The sequence below is a fragment of the Pantherophis guttatus genome, chromosome 10 (genome assembly GCF_059756535.1).
Source record: "Pantherophis guttatus breed Tessera chromosome 10, ASM5975653v1, whole genome shotgun sequence".
In the NCBI taxonomy this organism is placed as follows: Eukaryota; Metazoa; Chordata; class Lepidosauria; order Squamata; family Colubridae; genus Pantherophis; species Pantherophis guttatus.
Window position 1 is genome coordinate 20,221,325 of NC_142072.1, and position 26,218 is coordinate 20,247,542.

General features: G+C 42.8%; 1 protein-coding gene across 1 annotated transcript; it reads right to left on the reverse strand.

Moving 5' to 3' along the window:
- On the reverse strand, positions 1 to 25,736 carry PSMB2 (proteasome 20S subunit beta 2). Its single transcript, XM_034413427.3, has 6 exons — positions 25,497 to 25,736; positions 23,939 to 24,061; positions 23,015 to 23,085; positions 4,525 to 4,687; positions 2,439 to 2,488; positions 1 to 218 (listed from the first exon to the last, which is right to left on the reverse strand). Exons 1-6 carry the CDS (start codon positions 25,585 to 25,587, stop codon positions 111 to 113), a joined length of 606 nt encoding a protein of 201 aa, XP_034269318.1. The 5' UTR covers positions 25,588 to 25,736; the 3' UTR covers positions 1 to 110.
- Between the last annotated feature and the right edge of the window lie 482 nt (positions 25,737 to 26,218).

Here is a 26,218-nt window from a genome sequence, read left to right on the forward strand (position 1 = left end):
TGAAAGATTAAATCTTTATTTGCCTTTGGAAACAGAATGAAAGATGTTCTGGTTTTCCAAGTAGTACAAAAAGGAAATCGGAGACTGCAAAGGGAGAAGAGCCTGGACACTCAGGCCACTGATTTCAGGAGCGGGACATCGGTCACTTCGTGGATACCATCTTTATCGATAAACCGGGCATTGAAAGAAGGCAAGTTCAAGATGAAGCGTTTTTGGATCTGTGAGAGGGAGAGAAACTCATTTGTTTCAGCATTTGCAGCTAATCAGGTTAAGATCTTTATTATTTCTCAGGAGCCTCTTTGTTTCTTTGCCCCACTGATGCCCTAAACCCCCCAGTAAACCCATCTATTAAAACTGTCCTCCATCCTTGCTTTGACAGTTAAGAAACTCGGCAGGTTAGAATCAAATTGCAAACATGGAGAGGAGGAAGAACAGGGGTTTCCCACCGCCATCCCCAACTAGGGCTGGGAATTCTGGGAGTTGCTGTCCCAAGATATCTGGAGCATGCTCAGTCAAGGAAAGTTGCTTTTCTTTTAAACAAAGACCCATAAAACATTCACAGGGGAGTGCAATGAAGGTGTGAGTCAAAGAGCCATCCTTTACACAGAATTGAGGGCTTTTAAATGGAAAATCACACCGCTGACCCTGTAAATCTCAGCCTGACTGAGAACTGCAAAAAAAAAGATATCTTTTTAAGAATCGAGCCGAGGTGGCGCAGTGGTTAGAGTGCAGTACTGCAGCTGCTTCAGCTGACTGCTAGTTCAGCAGATCAGCGGATCAAATCTCACCGGCTCAAGGTTGACTCAGCCTTCCATCCTTCCGAGGTGGGTAAAATGAGGACCCAGATTGTTGGGGGCAATGTGCTATTTAGTATACTGTCTTTGGTGTAAGCCGCCCAGAGTCCTCGGAGAGTGGGCGGCATAGAAATATGACAAATAAATAAATAAATGAATAAATGAATAAATAAATAAATAAATAAGAAGGTCTTATTTTATATTTCACAGACAGCATATTTGTATGGCCCATATTTAAGCATCTGTGAAATTAAAGTCAGCTTGAACCTATCAGGGGAATGAATCCAGAAAAGGGGCCAGGTTCCATCTCCTCACAAATTAAGAAAAGTACTTTGAAAATTCTGTTTAAGCAGCATAAAGGGCATAAAACAAACTCAGTCTCCTCTTATGAATGTCGGAGAAGTTATGGTAGTCAGCACAGAGAATGACATTCCATGTGCATCTTTAATGCCCGGCGGTAAAAATGTAGTCCTGCAAATTATATTAAAACGCTGGAGTACGATGTATTGTCCTCTCTGCAATGCTGATGGTAAAGAGAACAAGGAATTTACCTCTTTTCAGATGGAGGAATGATGCACAACTTGAAACTGAACAAAGTGCCTTCACTTCTAAATTTGGTCAGTGTTTCTCAACCTTGGCAACTTTCAAATGTGTGGGCTTCAACCCCCCTTGCTGGCTGAGGAATTCTGGGAGTTGAAGTCCACACATTTGAAAGTTGCCAAAGTTGAGAAACACTGACGTAGACAGTAAAACTGGTGGAGAAACTTACTTATAAACTGAAGTGGATCAAAGGGATCAGAAGAGAAACAGGGCAATTTTAACATGGCAATCTTATTGCGTGTCAAAATAAAGAATTGCTACGTCAACCACCAGATTCAACAGCGTATACTGTGAGAAAATACTTTCTGAACCAATTAACAAAATATGCAAGAAAGAAAAAAGAGTGACAGCAGCTACTGGACCAGTTTTATACTGAGAAGGCAGCTGGGATTTTCCTAGTCCTGATGGCATTTTAGGAGGCAACCAGATAGCAACCAGAAAATTTCATCTTCAGCCAGAGAATTCTGATTCTTAGTAATGTCACATAGCAATGGGCAGCATAAAAAGGTAAACAAATAAATGTAAATAAGTAAATACTTTCTCATTCCATCCTCTCTGGAAATAGTATTAAAATGGTTATATTTGGCTAGATCGGGACCTTCTCATGAACAAACTTCCCCCAAATCCTGCTTATTAAGGGTGCACCCCCCCCACCCCTATTTTTAGGGAAAATGATCACATCACTGAACATAAGAATGAAACAGGCAAAACTCTTGGCCAGAAGAGGCCGAGGGGCAGGCAATTAGCATGAAATATAGCAAGAGCTATTTCTTTTCCCCTCTTTTTTAAAAAAGAAAATGTGGAGTTTTGAATCTGGAAGACGTGAAGAGAATGAAGATCAGGAAGAAAAAAAAAGTTTCTTCTCTGGTAGCCAATTCCACATCTGGCTGCCTTAGAGAGATTCCTCCTACCGGCAAGAATATTTTTTTCCGGGGGAGGGGGAAAGGGGATGAGAATTCAGGAGCAGAAGAGAAGCAAAAGCCCTGGCTAAACAAAGGGAAGCAAATACTGCATTGGTTTCCTGGGCTGAGGCAGGTCACTCACCTCCTCCAGACATTTTTTGAGAACTTCTATTGCTTCTTCACGGGTGATACCTGAAGGAAGAAAGGAGAGGCCGGCAGACAGCTTTAATTAGTGGCTGAGTCTAGGAGCCCCCTCCCCCTCCGAAAAAAACCCCTTTCATGAAGTTCGAACAGCTTTTCAGTGGTGCACAAAGGAATTGGAAGTCCCGTTCCCAGCTCGGAGAAAACTCATTCCACATGTAAGGACGATCACCTGTGCCCCAGCTCTGTGGCCCAACGAGGCGTCCAAAATCGATTTGTTCTGCATTAATGGGAAACCCGGCAGAATTCTGCCTCCCACGGCCAGGGGCTCGGAGAGACCGGGCACCACGGCCTTCTTGAGCTTATTATGGCTTTAAATGAGCTCCATCTGTCCATGCTTGGCTGCGAATCCCTCAAGGGAGCGAGGAGGTGTTCCTCCGCAGACTTTTAGTGCTTCGCTCCCTGTTGGGCGTTGGGTTTTTAACAATGGAAGTGGCACGTGTGTGGAGTGCCTCAGCTATTCTTACATTTCAGAGGAAAGCTTCGTCCATGCTGAGAACAACAAAGTGGGACAAAAATATGGGAGAAGGCAGGGGGTGGGGAGGAGGAGGGCATAATTCTGGTCCATCAAGGGTGTGTGTGTGTGTGTGTGTAGGTGTAGGAAGGAAAAGGCAGCCAAGAATATCTTAAAACAGCTTAAAAGAAAGGGCAAGCTTGGCATACTCATTGTCTTTTTTAATGCTTTCTACAGACTGAATTAGTTGGACGTACATCCCACTGAATTCTGCAGTACTGTTCTGTCCCCCTTCCTCACACAGGCAAATATAATACCAAGCATGCCTGCCAATATTTTATTAGGTAAACAGTTTAAAATTCCTGGCAGACCAAGGTTTTGACAGCAAACTGCCGAATGCCTGCCAAGACCGTTTTCACTCCCATAAAGCAGAAGAGGACTTATCTTCAGTCCGTTCCAGGAGCATCAAATTATCCATGAGACAAGAGTTTAGTCAATGTTCAGTCCAAAATATATCCAAGCCGAATTTCAGAGATCACGATGTGACTTTCAGGGTTTAACTTGGTCCGTCACAAAGCCTGAAGAGCAATCCCACCCACTTTTATTCCTGGTGGGGCGTGGCTCCGTGATTCAGCTCAATCTCTGGCCCTCCCACGCCTCTTCCATTGCTGCGCATACTTCTCCCTCTGACGCTGCCTGGGATCAAGCCAGGATTCATTATCCTCGCTCCCTATCAATGGGTGCTCCGATATGCCTTCCTCCTGGCACATCCCAGGCTGTTCCTTCTGGCCTTTGGATGGAACCTGAGGCATTGCCAGAAAGGAGGGTCCTGGAGAGGGAGGCCTTGTCAGTTCCTCCCCATCACCTTCTGAGTCCTCCTCCTCTGTTAGGACAGGCTCGGGAGTCGGGGTCACAACAAGCACGTCAGTTAGTTTGAGCAAACTTTTCATACTGATTTCAACAGAAGAGCCAAGGACAACCACACTGGGTTGAAACCAGAGCCAGTTTGGTCTAGTGGTTAAGGCACCGGATTAGAAAGCAGGAGATTGTGAGTTCAAGTCCCACTTTAGCCATGAAAGCCAGATGGGAGACTTTGGGCCAGTACCTCTCTCTCATACCAATGCATCACTTAGGGATGTTGTTGTGTGGAAAATAAGAGGTGGAAGGTGTAATGTATATGTTTGCTGCCTTACTTATAACGTAATAATAAAGGCAGGATATAAACAAACCATCTCTGATTTTTTAAAAAAAATCTGCATTAAGAATCTGGAACCTACAAAAAAATTATTTGGGGAAATGGGGAGGATTTTATGTTACCAAAGTCTATAGAACGTTCTCTACAGATTTTGAGAAGCGTTATACTGTGTTAGATTTATTACTATTAAATTTATATGCCACCCATCTCACAGTCCAAGGCAACTCTGCTTCTAAATGTCCAGAAAAGTTGGTGAGCTCCATGTGCTTAACTTTTGATCCCTAATACCTGGCTTACACAATGCCAAACCGGCCTTCTACAAATCTCAATGGATAAAAATTTGCTTTGTAAAGATGAAACCTACTGCTTCACACTCACCTGGTTTATAGTAGCGGTCAAGGATGCTGAGCGTGAGAAATGCCCCGTAGCCATGGGCTGCAAAGGGAACTTTCGTTAAAGAGGCCAGATAATCCATGTAGTAAAGGGCAGGACCATCGTGTTCATCGTGGCCAGCGAGGAGCAGGTTGACATGATAAGGACTCTGCAACAAAACCAAGGGGAGGGATGTGTTATGTGTCAATAAACCATGTTGGCTTGAGATAATGTGTGATATAGCCCAAATTATCTGGGAAAGTTAAAATTGAAAAAGAATGAATCAGATTAACATTAACATAGAGTTTGATTTGTAACTGCCATCCTTTAAAGCAGGGGTACTCAAACTTGGCAGCTTTAAGACTTGTGGACTTCAACTCCCAGAATTCTCCAGCCAGCTATGTTGGAGTTGAAGTCCACGAGTCTTAAAGCTGCCAAATTTGAAGACCTCTAGTTAAAAAGAAGGCGGAAAAGAAGCTGCTCTGGGCGGCGCTTGAATAACAATTGAGGGAAGGATAGAGAAGTCCTGCCATGTGACCTCCGCGGAAACCATAGAGGCTACGCTGAGGAAGGAGAAGGGAGCTGATCTCGCAGGACGTTCCCATGACGTCACTATGCTATGCTGGCTGGAGAATTCTGGAAGTTGAAATCTACAAGTCTTAAAGCTGCAAAGTTTGAAGACCTCTGCTTTAAAGTATATTATCCCAACACCTTTAGAGACCACCAAGCTGTGAGGATGGAGTGCAGGGTGCACCCCAATGTTCAAGTTAAAAACTGACATTGCCAAAAATTGGCATTTGAATGTTAACCCTCCATAAAGTGGACTGGACAAAGTTGATATTGATTTATTTAATGCTAGATTAGTTGTCATATGTTTAGTACTTCAACCCTTCTGGGATGCTGGACATTACAGATGAGTAGAAATTTTTGGTGTGTTTCCAGGAATCCCATGTAAGGTTTTAAGATGGGGGTATTTGTAATCCATCATCGCTCCCGAAGGGAGAAAGTTGAATTGCTAGTTAATAAATGCAAACAGCCAATTTGGTGGTGTGGTTAAGGCACAGGCTAGGGGAGACCTGTGTTAGGCACAAAACCAGCCGACTCTCCTACAATGACATAACATCAACAACATTTCAAACCTCAGGCACAGAAAAGGAGCAGCAAGGTTTCCTCATTCAAACCTAAAACTTAGAAATGATTGGCAGTATGATTAGAGTAGACTCCATGGGCTACAGGTTTCTCCCCTCCACCCAGGAGGATACGTTCCTTTTAAGATTACTATTAGTATTACTATAAGATTACTATTACTATTACTATCAGACTCTGCCGATAAAAAAGATTATTTTCAGGAAAGAAATATGGGAAAAGGTTAGAAGGGTTTTGGACGGAAAGCTGCTCTTCAATCTTGGCATTAATTAGCCCGTGTTAACACTCCTTTATTTACACCTAAGCATCTTGCACATCTAGAAGCCGTCAACAGAAAGTTCTACTGTAATTGGCGAATCAAGTTCCGGACCACAAACATGGCTTCTAGATGCCAACTTTGAGCCGTGTCGGATGTCAAAGCATACATACATAAATGATGCACAAGCTAATTAGAGCCAGACAGCTGTGCAGCAACTTGATTGGGAAGGCTGGTTGGCTACAGGGGACTGCAGAAGGCGCTCCAAATTCTTTCTTTCTTATGCCTCTTTTCACTTTTCCCCTGGTTTGCAGGGAGAAGTATAGACATGAGGAGCTTACACTTGAGGACAAAAGCTGCCCCCAAATCACCTTCTGCTCTCGTTTGATGCCAATCATAAATTGAATTTACCCGTGCTCTTGTTCCTAAGCTGGGTACATTTCCATAAGGTAGAGCTGCTACACACTAGCAGCACATCCCAGCACCTTGCATAACAGATATATGCAATAAGCCCCATACATTTGTTAAAAAATTCTCTTCTTCTGAACCTGTCAAGGCAGGGACTTCTACCGCTAAGGCATTTTTAAAGAAGTCACGAATTTCAACTTTTAATTGGGTTGAGGCATGGGGGATGAAGGTGGGGCGCTCCCCGTATTTTACTCTCAACTTTGGGAAAGAAACTAAGATGTATCGTATTTTTCGGAGTATAAGACGCACCTTCTTCCCCCCTAAAAGGGGGTGAAAATTTAGGTGCGTCTTATACACCGAATGTAGCCTCTCCCACCCACTGGCCCCCACCCTTTGGCCTCTGCCTCGCAGCAGTTACCTCCTTGCAATCAAACAGCAAGAAAAAATAGCTCTTTTCAGCTTCAGCACAGCCTAATTAGCACAAGTTGATTGGATCGGCCTCCCAACTCTCAGCTGATTTGTTCTCAGCTGTTTTGCGAGGGGCTCTGCTGCTTGCTGCAAAGAGGTAAATTGCTGGAGCAGATTTTTTTTCCCCCTTGTGTTGCAACCAGGCAAAATTGCTCAGAGGCAGAGGGAGATTTCTTTTTCTTCTTTTCCTCACCAAAAAAGGTAGGTGCGTCTTATACTCCGAAAAATACGGTAGGTTTGAAAGCAAACTGTTTGACATATTTTTTTTTGGGGGGGGGATTGCATGTCTTTTGCTTTTGAAGGTTTCTTCACTTAATTGTTTTAGTGTTTTGTTTTCAACTACCTTTTCAGCAACTTTATCTACCCTTGAGTGGAAAAGTGGGCTATCCAAAAATAAAAGGGAGCGATTACAAGAGCAACGTTTGTGATATTCCCTAGAGACAAACTGGGGACAAGGCACCAAGATCCCATTGTGTAGGCCTATGGTGTGGTAATTCCTTAGCAAGGGTGGCCATGCTGGCTGGGGAGATGTGGGATTTGGTAGTTGGAAGACACAAGGCTGGAGAAGGATGCCAGCTTTCCCTTTCAAAGTGTTATTCGGACTACAATGCAAAGCCCACCAAGAGGTAACTGAAGTGTCCTAAAGTAAGGAAGGATGCAAGTTAAACATTTTTGCCTGGAAAGGAAGAAAAGATAAATGAGCACAGATCAAGACAATATTTACTACTTGAGGAAAGGGTCATATCAATCTAGATTATTGAGTTACGGAAGCTCCCTGCTGTTCCCCTGTATCCTTGGCATGAGCCTGATTTACTTGCTTTGGATGTAGGAGATGACCAGGCTAAGATCGAGGGCGGGGTCAAATGCATCATCAGTTTAGAGCTGTGATGGCAAACCTATGGCACGCATGCCAGAGGTAGCACGCAGAGCCTTCTCTGAGGGCACGTGCGCCATCGCCAGCTGCTGTTCTGGTTTCCGGCACGCACACGAAGACCAGCTGGCTGGCGCGCATTTGCGCACATGTTCCAGTTCGGGCACTCGGTGCCGAAAAGGTTCACCATCATTGGTTTAGAGTCTTTACACCCCTGTAAGAGACTGTTAAGGATATTCTTGGCTCATAACCGATGTTGTGGGTTACTGAGCAGAGTACCCTTTGAGTAAACGCATGAAAAGCGACTGGGAGTGGTTGTGAACAATCACAGTTAACATACAAACATACTGAGTTGTTGTAGTCTTTTACTTTTAGAAAAAAGTAAAGCAAATTCCAAAAACAATCCAAGTCATACACAGATAAGACGAGAGTTAAAAGATCAATCCAGGGATATTTCAAGTACAAAGTCTTCTTACCAGTTGTAGTCATACACAATAAAACAGTTCTTCTTGAGTTTCAAAACAGGAACACGTTCAATATCAAAACATTCAATAAGTAGTAGAAAGCAACATGTAGCTATGATCAAACAGTGATCATGCAGAGAGATCAGGTAGAGAGTTACAGCAAATAAGCAGGTAAAATGGTATAGTATCCACACAAGCTATGATCCTGACTTCCCTTAAGTACACTGGCTACAGAGCTTAGCCAATCAGGATACAAGATGATGCAATACAGTCTTAAAGCAATATAATACCTTTCTGACTGCAAACATACATTGTTGGTTTATATATTGCCTGAACAACTAGTTAGACAAATAACCATTTCCTAACAGAGATCTATGTCCAGCCACCCCTTTAACGTCCATTGACTCCTATCTGATGCCAGTTTGCTTTGATCATTAGTACAGGGGTCCCTAATCCCCAGTCTGTGGACCGGCACTGGTCCATGGTATGCCAGCAACCAGGCTGCGCAAACAAGTGAAGCCCCATCTGCGGTATATAGACAGCAGGCAAAACCAGACCTCCTCCAGTTCCCGGAAAAAAACTTTCTCCATGGAACCAGTTCCTGGTGCCCAAAAGATTGGGGGCCACTGCGTTAGTAGTTCAGATTCTTGTGGATAACATGAAATAAACTTGTAGTACTTTTCAATTCTATCCTGGTTCCTGACTTCTGGCACCTGACAGATCTGGTCTGCCTTCGCTGACAAGGTGGGTACATGTTGACTTGCTGGGAAAAAATATAGCTGGTCCTCAGGGTGTTGTAGCCGAGTAACAACTGAAACTTCAATTAAATATTGCTACCTGCCTGTAAACCCTAGCAACAAACATAAAGATCCACTTTGGATTTTATAATTACAAGTTATAATTACAGCGATTGATATTTTTTTAAAGGGCAGTTAGGAAAGTTTCAACTTGTGGGCGGGCAGGTTAGAAGGGAAGATTCAGGCAGAGTATTTAGAAATAACGTCAGTACAATGCTGAAAAAATGGGGGAAGGGACTGCAATCTCTACCCCATTATTCTGGTTTAAAATAACAACAGTGATTAGAAAGAGCGTGACATCCTTCAACATTTACAACTGGAAGGAACAGCGGTGACAACCACACCGCCAACACACGCAGCAAAATTGGTGACAAATGATTTGGGGGAAGGGGGGAAAGAGACTGGCATCTGACATCTGGTGGAAGTCAAAGTCGCAAGCGAGAGGAAGAAAAGGGAATAGGGGTGCGAGGAAGGCATCCCACCAAGCGTGGACAATCCGCAAGGAGCTGATAACCTGCCTTTGGATCCTGGCCAGGCTGAGCCACCTATAATTAAATGCTTCGTAAGAAGCTACATTTGACTGGGGAGTGGTAATGCCCGCGTTGAGAGAGGGAATGGCACCCTGCTATTCTTTATGCAACCTCAACAGTCACCTTTGCATTCTCAGAGATCAATAGGAAGACAAGGACCAAAGAAAATGCAGAACTCCTAATTTGTATTTGGAAAGAAACTGCATTTCCAAACAGATGCAGACCCCCCCCCTCGGTTTCGAGGGACTCAAATGATTCAAAACCAGCAAGAACCAACTTAAATCCAAACTCTCTGGATTTGTGAGGACACAACGTTAATTGCCCCATGTGGGGCTTTGGGACAAGCATAGCATGTAAAAGCATCCTCTGGCTGACGAGATGCCCAGAGATTATCTATGGGTTTGTTTGTTTGTTTGTTTATTTATTTATTTTTAATTTGATTTATATGCCGCCCTTCTCCGGAGACTCAGGGCGGCTTACAATGCGTTAAGCAATAGCCTTCATTCTTTTGTATATTTATACAAAGTCAGCTTATTGCCCCCACACCTGGGTCCTCAATTTACCTACCTTAGAAAGGATGGAAGGCTGAGTCAACCTTGAGCCTTGGCGAGATTCGAACCTGCAGTAATTGCAGGCAGCTGGTCTTAATAACCAGCTTAATAACAGGGTGCCTTAGACCACTGTACTACCAAGGCTCTTTATTTATTTATTTATTTTATTTCTACACCGCCCTTCTCCTGAAGGACTCAGGGCGGTGTACAGCCTGATTAAAAGCACAAAGACAGACAAAATTTAAAAATAATTAAAATTATTAAATGATAGGCCCAATTATAAAATCCCAAATTTGAAATCCCATATTTAAAACCAATTAAAATCTTTACATTGATAGCCCAGCCTGGCGGAACAGCAAGGTTTTGTTGAGGGCACAGCGAAATACATGGAGATCAGAGATTTTATGAATTTCTGGGGGCAGTTCATTCCAAATTTGGGTTTGGGGCAACAGGGGTCTTTCTCTGCTTCAGTCCCTTGGTTACAGGTGTCCATAGGTACTCAGTTTCTGTATCATCTATAAATGTAGGATTCTTGAATATCTTCTCAATACAGGAGCCAGCCAGAATGAATGTGTTGTGAAGTGTAGATTCACATCCATATGCATGCATAAAAACATTGCTCATACAAGCACATCCTAAGGCCAGCAAAAACCTCAAGTGTGGCCTCACAGCTCTTCAAAAAGTAGGCACTGAATTCTAAGCCCAGACACAGGGAAAACACTTGTATTATACTGTAATATATTAACTGCATATAATTAATTTTATCATAAAGATAAATATATTTAATGTCATTTTGCTTTCAGCCACATTTTTTTCTATTTCCTGGTCTTGCCTATTTCTTTTAGCTCCTAGGACATACCGTATTTTTTGCACTATAAGACGCTCCAGCATATGATGCACTTAGCTTTTGGAGAGGAAAACAAGAAAATGGTTTTGTTTCGGCCACAAAAATTTTTCATGGATTTAGCTAAACCTTTTAAGACTTATCTTTGGTTGCCTCTTGTAACATGCTATTATACAGAATAACAGAGCTTGGAGATCTTCTAGTCCAAACTCCTGCTCAGGCAGGAAAATCTATATCGTTTCAGCCAAAAGCTCTTGAAGCTACGGAAGAAATTTCCCGTAGGTGGAGCTGTACCCACAATGGATTTTTTCTCCTGGGACCCGGGTCTATTCTGTTGCTGCCGCCTACTGCTGCCGCTCATTGCCGCTGCCTATCGGTGGTTCGATCAGCCTCCTGGAATACTGCCGATCAGCTGTTCCAGGCGGGGATCGCCACCACTTGTTGCCACCGCTGACGTGGTGAACAGCAGTGGTGGCAACAGGCGGCAGTGTTCCATGCCGCCTGGAACAGCGATCAGTGGTATTCTGGGAGGCTGATCCAACCGCTGGTAGGTAGCGGTGGCGAATGGCGGCGGCGGCAGCGACAGGACGTTTGCCACCGTTGCCTGTCGCCATACCAACCTGCTCCCTCCCTGCTGCAGCCCGGTCTGTGACGCAATATTTCCTCCATAAGACGCACAGACATTTCCACCTACTTTTTGGGGGGTGGGTGGGAGACAGTGAGTCTTATAGTGCAAAAAATACAGTAATTGCAAAACCAAGCACAACCCTTGACTCTAAGCCCTCTAAAATTTGTGTAATGGGGTGTGGGGATGACCTTGAGGGACCAGGGGAAGAGATGCTGCCAAGTGAACTATCGGAGAAGGGGAAGTAGAGCCCACAATTATTCAACAGGCCAAAAAAAACCCAAAACCCTAGGAAGGTGCCATCTTAATGGATCAGGCTGTTAAGGAGATGGCGGGAGATTTGTATTTTCAGACTTGCAAGATTCTTTTAAGCAGCCTTGCAAATACAATTGATTCATCTGGTCATGTTTCCTGTCTGGTTTACTTGGAAAGACTGACAATTTGCTTGATATTTGCAACATTCCAGATTGTGGGAAAGTTACCATTTGTCGTGTGAGAATCTAAAAGAAACACGATTCATGAATTGACAAACAACCCAGAAAGAGCAAGCCTGCTTAAATCCATACAGCGTAAGTTTCCAAGTAGAAAACAGCTATTGAAAAATGACTTCTTAAGGACTGAGAAAAGGAAAGAATACCATTAAGCGCAGAGGGAAGTACCTTATTGGTCTTAAAAATCTTAATAGGGACCACTTATTATTATATCATTATATACATTATATTATATCTAGGGACGCGGTGGCTCAGTGGCTAAGACGTTGAGCTTGTCGATCAGAAGGTCGGCAGTTCAGTGGTTTGAATCCCTACCGCTGCGTAATGGGGTGAGCTCCCGTTACTTGTCCCAGCTTCTGCCAACCTAGCAGTTCGAAAGCAGGTAAAAAAATGCAAGTAGAAAAATAGGGACCACCTTTGGTGGGAAGGTAACAGCACTCCATGCACCTTCGGCATTTGGTCATGCCAGCCACATGACCACGGAGACGTCTTCGGACAGCACTGGCTCTTCGGCTTAGAAACGGCCCCCTAGAGTCAGGAACGGCTAGCACGCATGTGCAGGGGAACCTTTACCTTATATTATATATACAATATCTAGTTGGGAGGAAAGGGTAATTTGTGGAAAAGAGAAAATCCAAGAACATTAAGACAGAATGTACAGAAAAGCCAATGAGATTCAGCCCAATGTAATCTGATGCACAATGAATGAAGGGGGAAAGTGTTGACTTTATCTATACTGAGGGCTTCATCTTTATTTTCTTTATCTATATTCTATCAACTTTATATTCACTGATGGCTTCAAATCATCCAATCAAGCATCCTCCAGACTATAAAAGCTCACTGTTCTTTTTCTTTTCTGCATATAATGATCTTGTAAACTAGTAACTGTTATAAAGAAAACTGGAAGCTACTTCTTTATATTTCCCTTTTCCCCCCTTATTTTCTATAGTGTTGGCTTTGGTTTTTTTTTTCCTTTTTTTTCTTTCTTCTAAATATTACTTTAGTTTTTATATTTAAAGTTTAATAAAGTTACACTAAAATAAGAATTACTAGTCAGCCTGGGCACACCTAAGAATACTGCCCAACGTATTTGGAGAACATCAGGTCAGATGAAGTGGGTCTGAATAGGAAGCATCTCACCAGGAAAATTATCTTGAAGATATTGCAAGAGCTTAAAGGCAAGTTTCATGGTGGTGGTGATGGGGGGGGGAGGATCTGTTGTAACTGAAAGGTCAATTTTTTTGCCTGAGAAGACTGCTCCTTTCCCCTCCATATCTCTCAAAAACATTACTTTTCTTCTTTGGCATTTTAATAACACAGCTCTTTAAAATTAAGAACTTGAGGAAAGAGCCATCAAACTCTTGATGCTCCTCTGGATTATAAAGCAAGCTAAAATGTGGGGTTTTGTGAAACAAATGGGAGCACCCAACATATTTTGAGGGAAGCTGTAACATGAAACAGATTGCCCTATCAAACTTATGCATCTTATAAAAAGGACCAGCAATGTGCTTTGACATTTTAGCTCAAAAATTTGTCAGGCTCAATTAGAATCCAATCCATTTCAGAGGCCACAAAGAGCTCCCCCAGAAATGCCCAAGTAGGGCATGAGAGCATTGGTCTAAGCCATGAACCTCCTGTTGATTATTAACCAAGATAGCAGACCCAACTATCTTCAGAGGGCTCTAAAAGCCTCCCAGAACTTGTCTGGGCTCCAACTCCCATCAGCCAAAACCAATATGGCTACAGTCGAGGGAGAATGGGAACTGTACTATCTGATAGCTCCACTCCTGTTTTAACCTTTAAAATCTTTCAAATAGTTAGCTGTTCTCAGGGAAGTATTATGAAGAAAACCTACCACCAACCAAATTTTCTGGGCAATTCCAAATCAGGATTGCACGTAGCCACTGAGTGGCATTTTGTGGCCAATACACACATGCAAATATAAACAGATGCCTTTCTCTCTACCCAGGCCAGCAAATGTGTAATATTATTTACTTCTGGAGTTAATTACTGTTGGTTTACTAGATATAACCTAGTATTTAACATGGACAATAGAAAATTACCAATATTTAGCATGGGCAATATAGAATTACAAACCACAAAATAAAATACTATAAATAAGAAACATTTGCTTGCACATGGAAAAGGCAAATGTTCACAGTGTGTAAAATGCTGGTATGAATTCACAGAGAAGAAAATTCAAGGCAGCAAGAGATCAATCAAGCTGGGGCAGGGGATGCCAAATTGGAAAAGTTGCCATTTTCATATCTGGGAAATAAATTGATGCGGGTGAAATCTCAATGTCCCGGTTCCAAGAATACGACTCCTCTAATTCTCCTCATTTTATAACAAACGTGGAAAGTCATTGGGGGTGGGGGGAACCATTTGGGGCATTTCCCAGTCATTCGCATGGAAAGATTTGCAAAGGAACTTTCCATTTGTTTATTCCAAGTTTAGGAAGAGAGAATTTGCTGAAAAGGAAAGCTTACCTGGTCCTACAAAGCTATTAGGCATAGCAAACAACTTGAAAATCGTGAGAGCTTTTAGGTCCCTCTCATGCTCCCCACCCCCCTTTACATATATACACCCATATAGGTACACATTCACCAACCCCTGAAGGATGAAATAGGATGGGAATTACTGATAAGAAAAAGGTGCATGCAGGTGTAATGTTAAACTAGTTACCAACAATGACCGGCTGGGTAGGTGTGGTGGTGGTGGTGGTGTCATGTGACCGGTGAGTGACATCGAGTTGGCCACGCCCACCCAGGTTTTGTGGCTCCCGGTCTTTTCTTTTCTGTGGGAAACGGGTCCAAATGGCTCTTTGAGTATTTAAGGTTGCAGACCACTGACCTAGTGAGTTGCCATTATCCCCCCACCCCCACAAACCAATTTTTTTAAAAAAATTTGGAATCATTAGAAAATAAACTGAAAATAACATTGCCCATAACAGGACTTTATATTTATATATAACCCACAGCTAGATTACACCCAAGTCAAGCAATTGCAGGCCTTCCTAAAATATATTGTAGAGATTGGAAGATGAAAAAAAAAAAACATCAGCATTCTCCAATGCTGTCAAGTGCCAATCAGGATTTGCCTTTTATTCAGAATGCAAAGCAGGGCAATGCTAAAAGAGGACGGCCTCTCCCTCCCTCCCTGCTGCACCAATGTGGCAAGACTGTGGTGTCAAAGTGCACCGTTTGCTGGAGGGCCCTGCCATCTGCAAGGGCGCCACATTTCATCTCCGGTAAACAAACACATCTGCTTCTGCCAGTGTCCTCCCTGCTGCGTAGCCCATCTGGAGCAGGTAAGCTAGAAGGCAAACTCAGCCGTGGAAGGAGGGGAGGGGAAGGGAAGGGAGAGCGAGAGGCAGGATCAGGCCTCCAGGGACCTGGAGTGCAGAGGAAGGGGACACGGTCTCACCATGTCACATCCTGCTAACCCGGCTTTGCCAAGCGGCGTTGTTAAATTGCCTTCGTTAGTGAAGATGCTCCAAGCCCAGTGTCACCTGGCCCATCTGCTCCAGAGGTCACGTGAACCTGCAAGGCCTTGGAAACAGGCAGCTGGGAGAACATTTGGGAAAAGACCAGTAATTGTATGCAGACACGTCCTTGCGGGGGGGGGGGAAGGGTGAAAGGGAGCAGTGGAGATCTTCCTTACAGCCTAGGAGAAGGAGAAGGAGAAGGAGAAGGAAGAAGGAAGAAGGAGAAGGAGAAGGAAGAAGGAGAAGGAGAAGGAGAAGGAAGGAGAAGGAGAAGGAGAAGGAAGGAGAAGGAGAAGGAGAAGGAGAAGGAGAAGGAGAAGGAGAAGGAGAAGGAGGAGAAGGGGGTCGTTTGTAGGATATTCCTTCCTGGATCCTCCTTTTCTTAAGACCTAAGGAGGAGGAGAAAGATAACCTGCGGAATATATAACAGCAGGAAAAAATTGGCCAGGTTGCAGGGTGGATAAAAATCAATGATTTTTTTTAAAAAAATCAAAAAAATCCGATTTTTTTTATTTAAATCGGATTTTTTTTATTTAAATCCGATTTTTTTATTTTTATTGAATTTATTTTAATAAAAAAACTTTTGGGGTAAAAATCTATCGTAAGATAGTTTTCTATTTAAGATACCTAAATGATTTAGTTTATTCAGCATGAAATGGAGCTTAGTTATATAGCACGAGGCTGTATATTCTGCAACACTGGGACTATCAGTGAGTCAACAGTGGGTCAAAGGAGTAGCAGAGATGACAGTTACTCTTTAAAAATTATGATTTAAATCGAGTTGATTTAAATCAAGCCTTTTTACTAGTGATTTAAATCAGACCAAGTCAAATGAGAAGCCGGTTTCCCAAAATGAAAGTATTATTTGCAGAAAAATTAGAATTCAACAGAAACACAGAAACAAACAAACAAACAAAAAACTATTAGGAAACCTGAACTCAAGGACATAATTGATATTTAGAAATTAAACTGTTTTTTGGCCTTAATCACAGGAAGGACAGGGATTGCTAACAATCCAATTTGCAGATTAGATTTTAAGAAAGATACGTTTATCAAGGCAGAAGTTAGTATGAGCTGAGTGATGGCTGTATTGTAAAATTACACTCATCGCACAGTCCAGATCAATTCAGCAGCAAGTGACCTTCACACTTGCATGTGTCTACCTCCTCCCCTCATATGCTCCAGTTCTCCCCCCTGAGTTATGAAAATGGCAGTTCAGGTCAAATAAAAGTTCCAACCCTAATATGAGGGTAGCAAACCATGGTTTGGTCAGGCCAGGGAGTGACCGTAGGAAACAGTGCAGAGCACCAGATTGGGCCAAGGTAGTGGGCTTGAAAACAACGTCTATGTTCAAGGAGATGCTGGACCAATGATGGCTAACCTTTTTGCCGTCGCGTGCCAAAAGCGGGTGGAGAGGGGAGGTGCGCGCGTGTGCCCACACCCATAATTCAATGCGCCCCGCCTCCTGCACATGCGCGAATGACCCCTCCCTACTCCCCCCACTTTTGGCATGTGATGGCATGGGGGGCCCGGTAGGCCTGTTTTTTTGCCCTCCCCAGGCTCCAGAGGCTTTCTAGGAGCCTGGGAAGGGTGAAAACAGCCTTCCCCACACACCCCCGGAGGCCCTCCGGAGGCCGGAAACAGCCCGTTTCCCGACTTCCAGTGTGCCTGGATAGCCTGAAAGTCAGCTGGCCAACGCGAGCATGCACGCTGGAATTGAGCTAGGGCAATGCTCGCGTGCCCATAGATATGGCTCCGTGTGCCACTTGTGGCACGCGTGCCATAGGTTCGCCATCACGGTGCTAGACAGTCACTGCCTTAGATGTCTTAATTGGGATTCCAATACTGAGCAATGGGCCTAAACTGCCCTTCTGAATCTATGATTCTATAAACCTGACTTCTGCAAGGCTGGACAGGAAGTGGTCCTCAGTCAGGAATAAAAGACTGGCCAGCTTGCCATACCATCCCAGGTGGCAAACCCTCTTCCTTCTCTGCCTCTGAGCCTCATGGAAAAGCTGATCACAATTAAAGAACATTAGATAACTGGTGATCAATCAACATTTCAACCCTAACAATTTCAACAGAACGAAAGAGAAATAGCAATAGCAATTAAGACTTATATACCACTTCACAGTGCTTTGCAGCCCTCTCTAAAGGGTTTACAAAGTAAGCCTATTGCCCACAACATTCTGGGTCCTCATTTTATCAACCTTGGAAGGCTGAGTCAACCTTGAGCTGGGGAGAACTGAACTGCCGAACTCCTGGCAGCTAGCAGTCAGCAGAAGTAGCCTGCAGTACTGCATTCTAACCACTGTGCCACCATGGCTCTATCTAACACAATTGAGGGTCAAGAAATATATAAGAAAATCAACAGATTAAAACATAGTTGTTTTTTTTAAAGGAGGCAGTTTCTTGTAAAAAGACTAAGAAAACTATTCTGACACACCCAGATTGTATATATATACAAAGACCATCTTTTAACAGTATTTATTATATTGCCATATTTATTTGAAGCTTCATGTTCAGGTTTTACATCAAACAATACTGCTCTACTTTATTGTATTAGCTTGTCTTTGGAAAGAAATTAACCAGAATCTGCTGGTTTACTTGAGAACTGAAGGCCTTATTTCAGCTTTTTATGATTCTTTCTTTTATTTGAGGTTGTTAGCGTGTAGTTAGGGGTGGTGGATGGGGATTATGTTTTGCTTTGGAAGTGCTGGATTTGAAAAGAAGCCTTATAACAGCAAAAGCAGGATGGCATAATGAAGCACTTGACAAAATTATTTGTCTATTCATATATCTATGCATGCATGCAATCTATATGGCCACCCAACTCAAACTACGTTGTTCTGGGAGGTGCACAAATCAAGCCAACCATAAATAATGAATCAAAATGACCCATGAAAACATACTAAGCAATAAAACAGAGCTTGGCATTTGCTTTACAGGCCATCCCAAATGTCTCATGCTTTGCCTTCAATTCCACGCAGATAAAAATTAAGAGGCACAATATTTTCAAAGATAAAATTGGAAATACAGTAAGTTAAATCAATCAATCAATGTGCCAGGCGAGCCTGGGCTATGAGGGGGATGAACATAAATGCCAATGGAGCAACAATAACATGCACAGATGTGCAGGTGAAAAAGACAGATGTTAGGACAGCTTGAGAAAGGGGAAAAAAAAAGATGGCATCACAAATGAAAAAAAATAATCTCATAATGTACTGATTGTGCAAGAATTAGGCAACATTTTGATGGCTAGATGCCATACATTGGTTTCTTGGGAAGGCAAGGATTACTGTGGGCGAGGCAAAGGTTCTAGTTTACAAGCCAGGTGTGCTCCCTGGAACAATGATGGTCTATACCGTGTTTCCCTAAAAATAAGACCCTGTCTTATATTTTTTTGAACCTCGAAATAAGCGCTTGGCCTCATTTTTGGGGAGGTCTTATTATTTTGGGGCACGTGGAGCAAGACGGGGCTCCTCTTGCCGTCTTACCTGATTTCCAGCTCTGTCTCCCTAACCAGAGGAAATGGCAGGGACCAGCTGCACATGCATTTAAATATTTTCGGGGTTTATTTTCAGGGAGGAGCTTATTTGGGGGGGGGGTATTTTTAGCGCATGTGCTCAAAATTGGGCTTATTATCAGGGGATGTCTTATTTTAGGGGAAACAGGAGTATATAACTAAATTAATTCCATCTTGAAAGTGCAAAGAACAAAATTCGGAGTGAGTTGCCAATGAAAAGACCATTTACAAGCATGTGTCTTTTTTCACTCTATTTCCAGGTTCTGTCATTCTGCTGCTTCCAAACTGCCATGTCCTGCGCAGGGAACATCTCAATGCTTCCAACCCCTGATGCTTTTTACCCCCTTGGAATGATGAACCCTTTTATAGGTGGGATCGTTTCAAGCTGAGAATGGGGGTGCATGCAAGGACACACATTCTGGTACATCGGAGGGCTACGCTGGCTAAAACAAAGGATACCTTTTTCACAGCAATAAGGCCAGTGAGGTTGGAAGCTCCCAAGGAAGGCATGAGAGCGACAGTGGCCTTTGAGGGTTACCAATATGAAGCATCTACTGTTATACTATTGCAATGCAGGATCTGTGTCGTTCATTTTACTGTAGGGATTGCTTTGAATCTGCTGAAGGTAACGTATGGATGCATAGGGACCTGATCTGCAACTAAGCAATGGCCAGGGAGATTTTGCAACTCATTCCAAATTAAAAACTCACAAGAGCACAAAGAGTGGACACAGCTGGATTGAGACTACTGATCTAACTGATTTCCTCTACAAATGGATGACTGACAATTATTGGAATTGACACCCGGTAAATCTAGTGCACAGACTGGTTTACCCTGATCGAGTCTTGAGTTTTCACCTGTGAGATGACAAAAGTTTAACCTGGGCCCTACTGCCTGCCTCAGAATTATCCTCTCCATGGAGCCATGGGCCCTCCCTCCTGTTAAAAAAAAAACAAAAAAAAAAACCCATTTCTAAACATGAGGCTAATCATAGGCAATTTCCATTTTTTTATTTGGTTTTTTTCCTGCCCTGCAGCATTTAGTCATGAGTACGCACATGCTTGTATTTATTTTTCTTAAAAGGGGGGATAGTACACCAACCATATCAGAAGCAGCTGGGAGAAAAATGCTGGATCGAGGAACTTAGGGGAAGGAGGAAAGTGGACATAAATGCTTTCTTTGTCTTTCTACAGCCCCGGCTCAGAACAGGTGTTTTGTAGTGGCTGCAAGCTCAGGATGGTTTGAATCATGTCCCCACCATACACTGTCCAGGAAGTTTAGAAAGCCACATTCTGACTCTTAGTCTACAGTAAGAAGACTGTTCTTTCCTACTTTACGGATGTGTTAGCCTTGCAAGATTAAGTCATCTTTCAGATGGATGTTGCAGCAAATAAACCAGGCTTAAGATCTTTCAGCACCTTCCATATATAATGGAGGAGACTCAGTGCTTTTTTCATAGAAAGTGTTTTTCTAACGTGGCAACTTTCAGATATGTGAAATTTTAAGACCCAGAATTCTTACACTCCTGGGAGTTCTGGGAGTTGAAGACCACACTTCTTAAAGTTGCCAAGACTGAGTAACACTGGTTTAGAACAATCCACGGCATCTAAGTATTCAGAGCATCATTTCAATTGTGGCAACTATGCCGTGGGATCCTCCAATACTCGCTGTTTGAGGAAGTTGCATAACATTCTCAGAGACTCTTCCCATCCTGCTTACAATCTTTTTGGACTGTTGCCTTCTGGCAGAAGATACAGAACAATTAAAACTCGGACCACACATTTTCTGAAGAGTTTTTATCCCAGAGCTATAATTGCACTCAACAATGAATTAAAGGGCCACTATCAGTGAGCTGTTGGACAGCATTACTTGGTCTGCTGTGTGGATGTTTGGATGGTTTAGGGGTGGGGAATTTGTGGTGGGTGGGGGGGGGGGGTGTTTGGGGATTGTTATGTGTGTTGGACCTGGTCTTTGGGTGTTAAATGAATTTTGTTGTATGGGTATACTGTGTATACACATACAATGACAATGAAGTTATTATTATTATTATTACAATGACTGCATTTTAGCCCCATGCTAATCAAAGAGCCCAATCAAAGCCCTCATTTGCTTTTAGAACTTTATTACAGAGTTCTTGGGCCAGAACCTGATCTCCACACTTTTGGCTTAACATCCCTACAATTAACACATCGGAATAAAGGAGGCAAAAACCAAATTCCAGATTTAAGCGCTTTTGTTCAGCTTCTTTAAGTATACAGAAGCCTCGGACTTTACTTTTCATTATGGTTTCTTAAAAACTATTTATTTACACAAATTATCTCTCATGATTCTAGGAGGCTCACAACAATCCATTAAAAAAAGTACTTCTCCCCAGATAGCAAACTAAGCAGCCTCCCTGCTCAACCCCCAAGCTATTCCAACGCTCAAGGGGAGAGTCAGGCCTTCACAGTTGCCCAGAAGGCTAAAAATCACTCAGATTTCAGATGGGAAGCCATTTGTGATACACTGGATTATAAACAGCAATCTGATTTGAAATAGGCCATCAGTTCATTACCTCTGTCCTGTATACACAAACTTCTCTCAGGTGGTGCCCTCTGGAACCGTTGGTGGTTTATATCTAACATACCTTGTTACCATTCAAGCCTTCCCACAATCTCTCACAGATGACCTTAGCCATGATTGTTATTTGTTGTCAATTGCCACCTTTAACTGCAACATCCTCAAGATCCTACTGAAGCAGGAAGTCCTTCGAAAATGACACATACTGTGTTTCTCCAAAAAGACAACCCATCTTGAAAAGAAGCCTACGTGTTTTTGAGCGCATGCAATCAAATTAAGTCCCACCCACAAAATTAGCCCTAATTAAGACCCCGCCCACCTCGGGGTGTAGAGGGTGGGGCGAGGCACACAGGTAAAAAATAAACTAAGGTGGGGATGGGGGTGGTGGAGCTGCCCTACTTACCAGGCCTCGCACACCCTGACACCTGCCTCGCCTTCTTCTGTGGCTGCTCAACGCCACTCATACACATTGCCCCGGCCTCCGTTTTGCCTTCAGATGCGTGCCAGAAGATAACGGAGCTTCGGATCGATCCGGGGCAATGCGCGCGAGTGGCGTTAAGCGGCCACAGAAGACTCCTGCTGGGCGAGGCTGTCAGTGCCACTGCCACGAAGTGAGTCAATAATTAGAACCCTCCAAAAGAAGGCCTAGCTGTTTTTTCGTGGGTCAAAAGAAAATAAGACCCGGCCTTCTTTTTGGAGAAACACGGTAGCTATTACAAAGAATCATAAAATAATAAAAGACTAAAGCCAGTTTTAAGTACCCAGATTGTTGAATTATGGAAACTGAAACTCAATGTATTGGGGAGGGACCAGGTTGTAGACAGTTCCCTTCAAGCAGTGACAGAATTGAAAGAAATGAACAGTTGGATCTTAAGATAAAGTTACAGGAGGAACCCTCCTCCTTGGTGGCCATCTGTATTTTCAATAAGCCTCATAGTAAGATCAGCAACAATGTAGGGCTGGGTATGGAAGAAGTGAAAAAAGGGACAAATCCTCCAACTAAAGTGAATCTCTAAATAGATTGGGCAGTTGACTTCTTACCCAGCATGCTCCCCTTACTCCTTTCTATACTTGAAATTATTTTCAGATTAACTTTTTATCTTGAAGGACAGAGAGCATGGATCATGAACCTGCCTCCCAGTAATAACTAGCATTAAATGGCCATCTTAGAATTTTCCTCTTTTGATGTTTGTCATTATTCTATAATTTTAAAAGTTTAATCCTAATTTAATTTTATTTTTACTGTTAACTTTTATACATTTTATTTATTGGCTACATTATGTTGTACGCCATCCACAGCCTCTTTCTGAGGGAGATGGGCAATTAGGAAAATATGAAATATAAATAAATAATCTTATCAGAAAATGATGAAATTGACACATCTGCAAGTTCCATTACATTCTCTTACCATAAGGCTTGGGGAAAACGCATGATATATCCAAACAAACAGCCAATAAAAGCTGACTGACTTACCCTGCTCCGCAAGTAATCAGCCAGATTTCGGCGTGTGAAGTTGGCAGCTGCAGTTGGAGACAACTCATATCCTATTGTTAAGACAATAACACAATCATGTCTTAGGGCTACCTGGAAATCCACTCTAGACTCATTGGAAGCAACTGTTTCAACTAAATTTTATAATGCAAAGTAAGTATTAAAATAGGAAAGCTTCAACTTCAATTTATGAACAAGTGGTTGCACAGAAAGATGACTTAATAATTTTGTACCGTAAACCTCTGAAGTCTTATTAATAAATACTCTTGCAATATCTAAATATATGTATAAAAATGCTTGTACTCAAATTCTGCGCTCACAAAAACTGTGTGTAGACGGGGGGCAAAGCTAGAAATCTATAGAAGTAGTTACATAAAGTCAGAGAAAATTCTTATCAAACACATATGGAGTAACTATAGTCAATCAAATATGTCAACTGCTTTTTAGAACTTCTAAAATGTATCACTCATATGATACACAAAGAAATTAAGGTGGATTTTAAAAATCCATGTATGTTATGTGGGATAGTTGACGCTATTATTCTCACATTGATTTTCTGAAATCAGATTGGTTGTATTTACTTCAAATGTAAGGGGCATTTACTGAAAGCCCTCTTCACTTAATACACTCCTGTAAATCTGAATATGCAAATTGGACCTAAGAAACTTCAGGACAACAGCACCAGTACAAGAAACTCATAGTACTTTAGCTGTCAGGCGGAATATCGTTCACCACAGATGGAAAAACAAAAATGTCTAGTAACTGAGATAAGGACATAAATAGATGAATGGAGAGAGAGTCCTACCCATTCCAGTACTTGAAAACATCAACACCTAAATCAGTTGTAATATGGAGCCCTCGTTTCTTATTGGCTACTTTTCATAGAGACTCAGCTGCATCACTCACCATTCCTCATCTTATATAGCTGGACATTTTTCTGGATGTATTCTGCAAATTGTACAGTATCGCCAGCTTCCCCAACACACAGTAGCAAGATTTTCTCACTCATCTTGAACATCTTGTCATGATCTTTAACATTACAGAGGAAGAAAAGAAGAACAGGCACGGGTGTCAGAAGAAAGATTAATCAGATACAGGAAGTCCTTGAGTTACGACCACAATTGAACCCAAAATTTCCACTGTAAGACACTTGTTCAGTGAGTTGTGCCCCATTTTACAACCTTTCTTGCCACAGTTAAGTGTATCACTACAGTTGTTAAGTTAGTAACACAGTTGTTAAGTGAATCTATCTTCCTTATTGACTTTGCTTGTCAGGTCACAAAAGGTGATCACATGACACAGGACATTGCAATCGTCATAAATACATGCCAGTTGCCAAGCGCCCAAATTTTCATTACATGACCATGTGAATACTGCAATGTTTATAAGCATGAAAAAAACAGACACTTTTTAAAGTGCTGTTATAACTTTGAACAGTCACTAAGTGACTGGTTTTAAATCAATGACGTCAATAAATCAAGTATGAAGTTTTCAAACTGAGAAACAAAAAGAGAGGGAGAATAATGATTCTTTCAATTAATTCCACAGCATTTAACTTTCCATTATCTGAAATACAAATGTATAAATAAGCACAACATATGACCGATGAGCCAAAAAAGTCACCAAGTTGTTTAGATTCTTCTTCACTAATAACAATTGATATTTAAGCTTTTGTAACATAAAAATATTTAAATTTTAAAAAGTCAAAGGTGCAGGTGACGGATCTGTTGACAATTTTGCAATATGCTTAATGCCTTAAATGTTCAAGGGAGCTAACAAAAATGTTTAAAAATGCAATTGGAAACATAAAATCACAGAATATTTTAAAAAATCTAATTGTATGGATAGGCATGCATATGTTAAGTCCAGTCACTTGCAAACCTAATGGCTTTATTTGCACAACATTCAAAGCTTGATCATTTTTCTTTTAAAATCTTAATATAGTGTGCTTTTGCACCCTGCAAACTGCATGGATACTTTATAAATGTATCGGGCAATTCCAGAACACAATTTAGTAACCAAGTTTAGTATATGGGGTGGACCCACATATACATTTTCACTCAAGAGCATAGTATGCTCCACTATGTTAATATTCCTCTATAAGGTGCACCAGATTGTCCTGCGTATTTCAGAAATACAATAATAATACAATAACGGGGAACCCAGGGTCCTTGGAGGTCATCTAGTCCAACCCCCTGCTCCCGCAGGAGACCTGTCCTAGGGATTCGAACTGCCGACCTTTCTGATCGACAAGCTCAGCCACTGAGCCACCTAGTTCAGGCATAGTCTTGCATAGACGGCCGCGAGGGGAACGTAGAGGAGGCCTCAACTCGGCCTCCACAGCACCCTGACGTGCCTTCGCCCCTCCTCACCCCCGAGACCACACGAGGGTCATCCAAACGGTCCCCAGACCCCCCACCCACCCACCCACGCCGCCCGCCGTAAGTAAAACCCGGAGACTGACCGCGCTTCATGTGAACGATACTGGAAGCCGCGATGGTATCGGCGGCCACGAGCACGAAGTCGGGCCCTTGGATGCCGATGAGGTACTCCATGACTGCCCGAGCAACCGAAACCGAATTGCGAGCACAGTCAGTGACACAGCGAGAAGCCGGGGCGCCGCGGCGCGGAGAAGTGACGTCACGGGAAACGTCCCGCGAGATCAGCTCCCTTCTCCTACCTAGGCGTAGCCTCTATGGTTCCCGCGGAGGTCACGTGGGCAGGACCTCTCTATCCTCCCTCAATTGTTATTCAAGCGCCGCCTAGAGCGGCTTCTCTTCCTCCTCCCTTTTAGCCAGAGGTCTTCAAATTTGGCGGCTTTAAGACTGGTGGACTTCAACTCCCAGAATTCTCCAGCCAGCTATGCTATGCTATGCTATGCTATGCTATGCTGACTGGAGAATTCTGGGAGTTGAAGTCCACCAGTCTTAAAGCCTCCAATGGGGACCCCTGCTTTTTAGCCGTTAATAACATCTTGCAAGTCTGAAAACACCTGGCTCCCCCTTCACTTCTCTGGCCCAAGAAACTAGGGCGGGTCCCCTTCCGAGATGTTTCTCAGGTCCCTATTCCTGTGGGCCCTGGCTCTGTATGGCTCTTCTGTCTCCCCAAGGGGTCATTTTCGTACACAACACTGCAAGCATCAAAGAAGTCAAGATGCAACCACCCCATTTTTATACTACCATCATT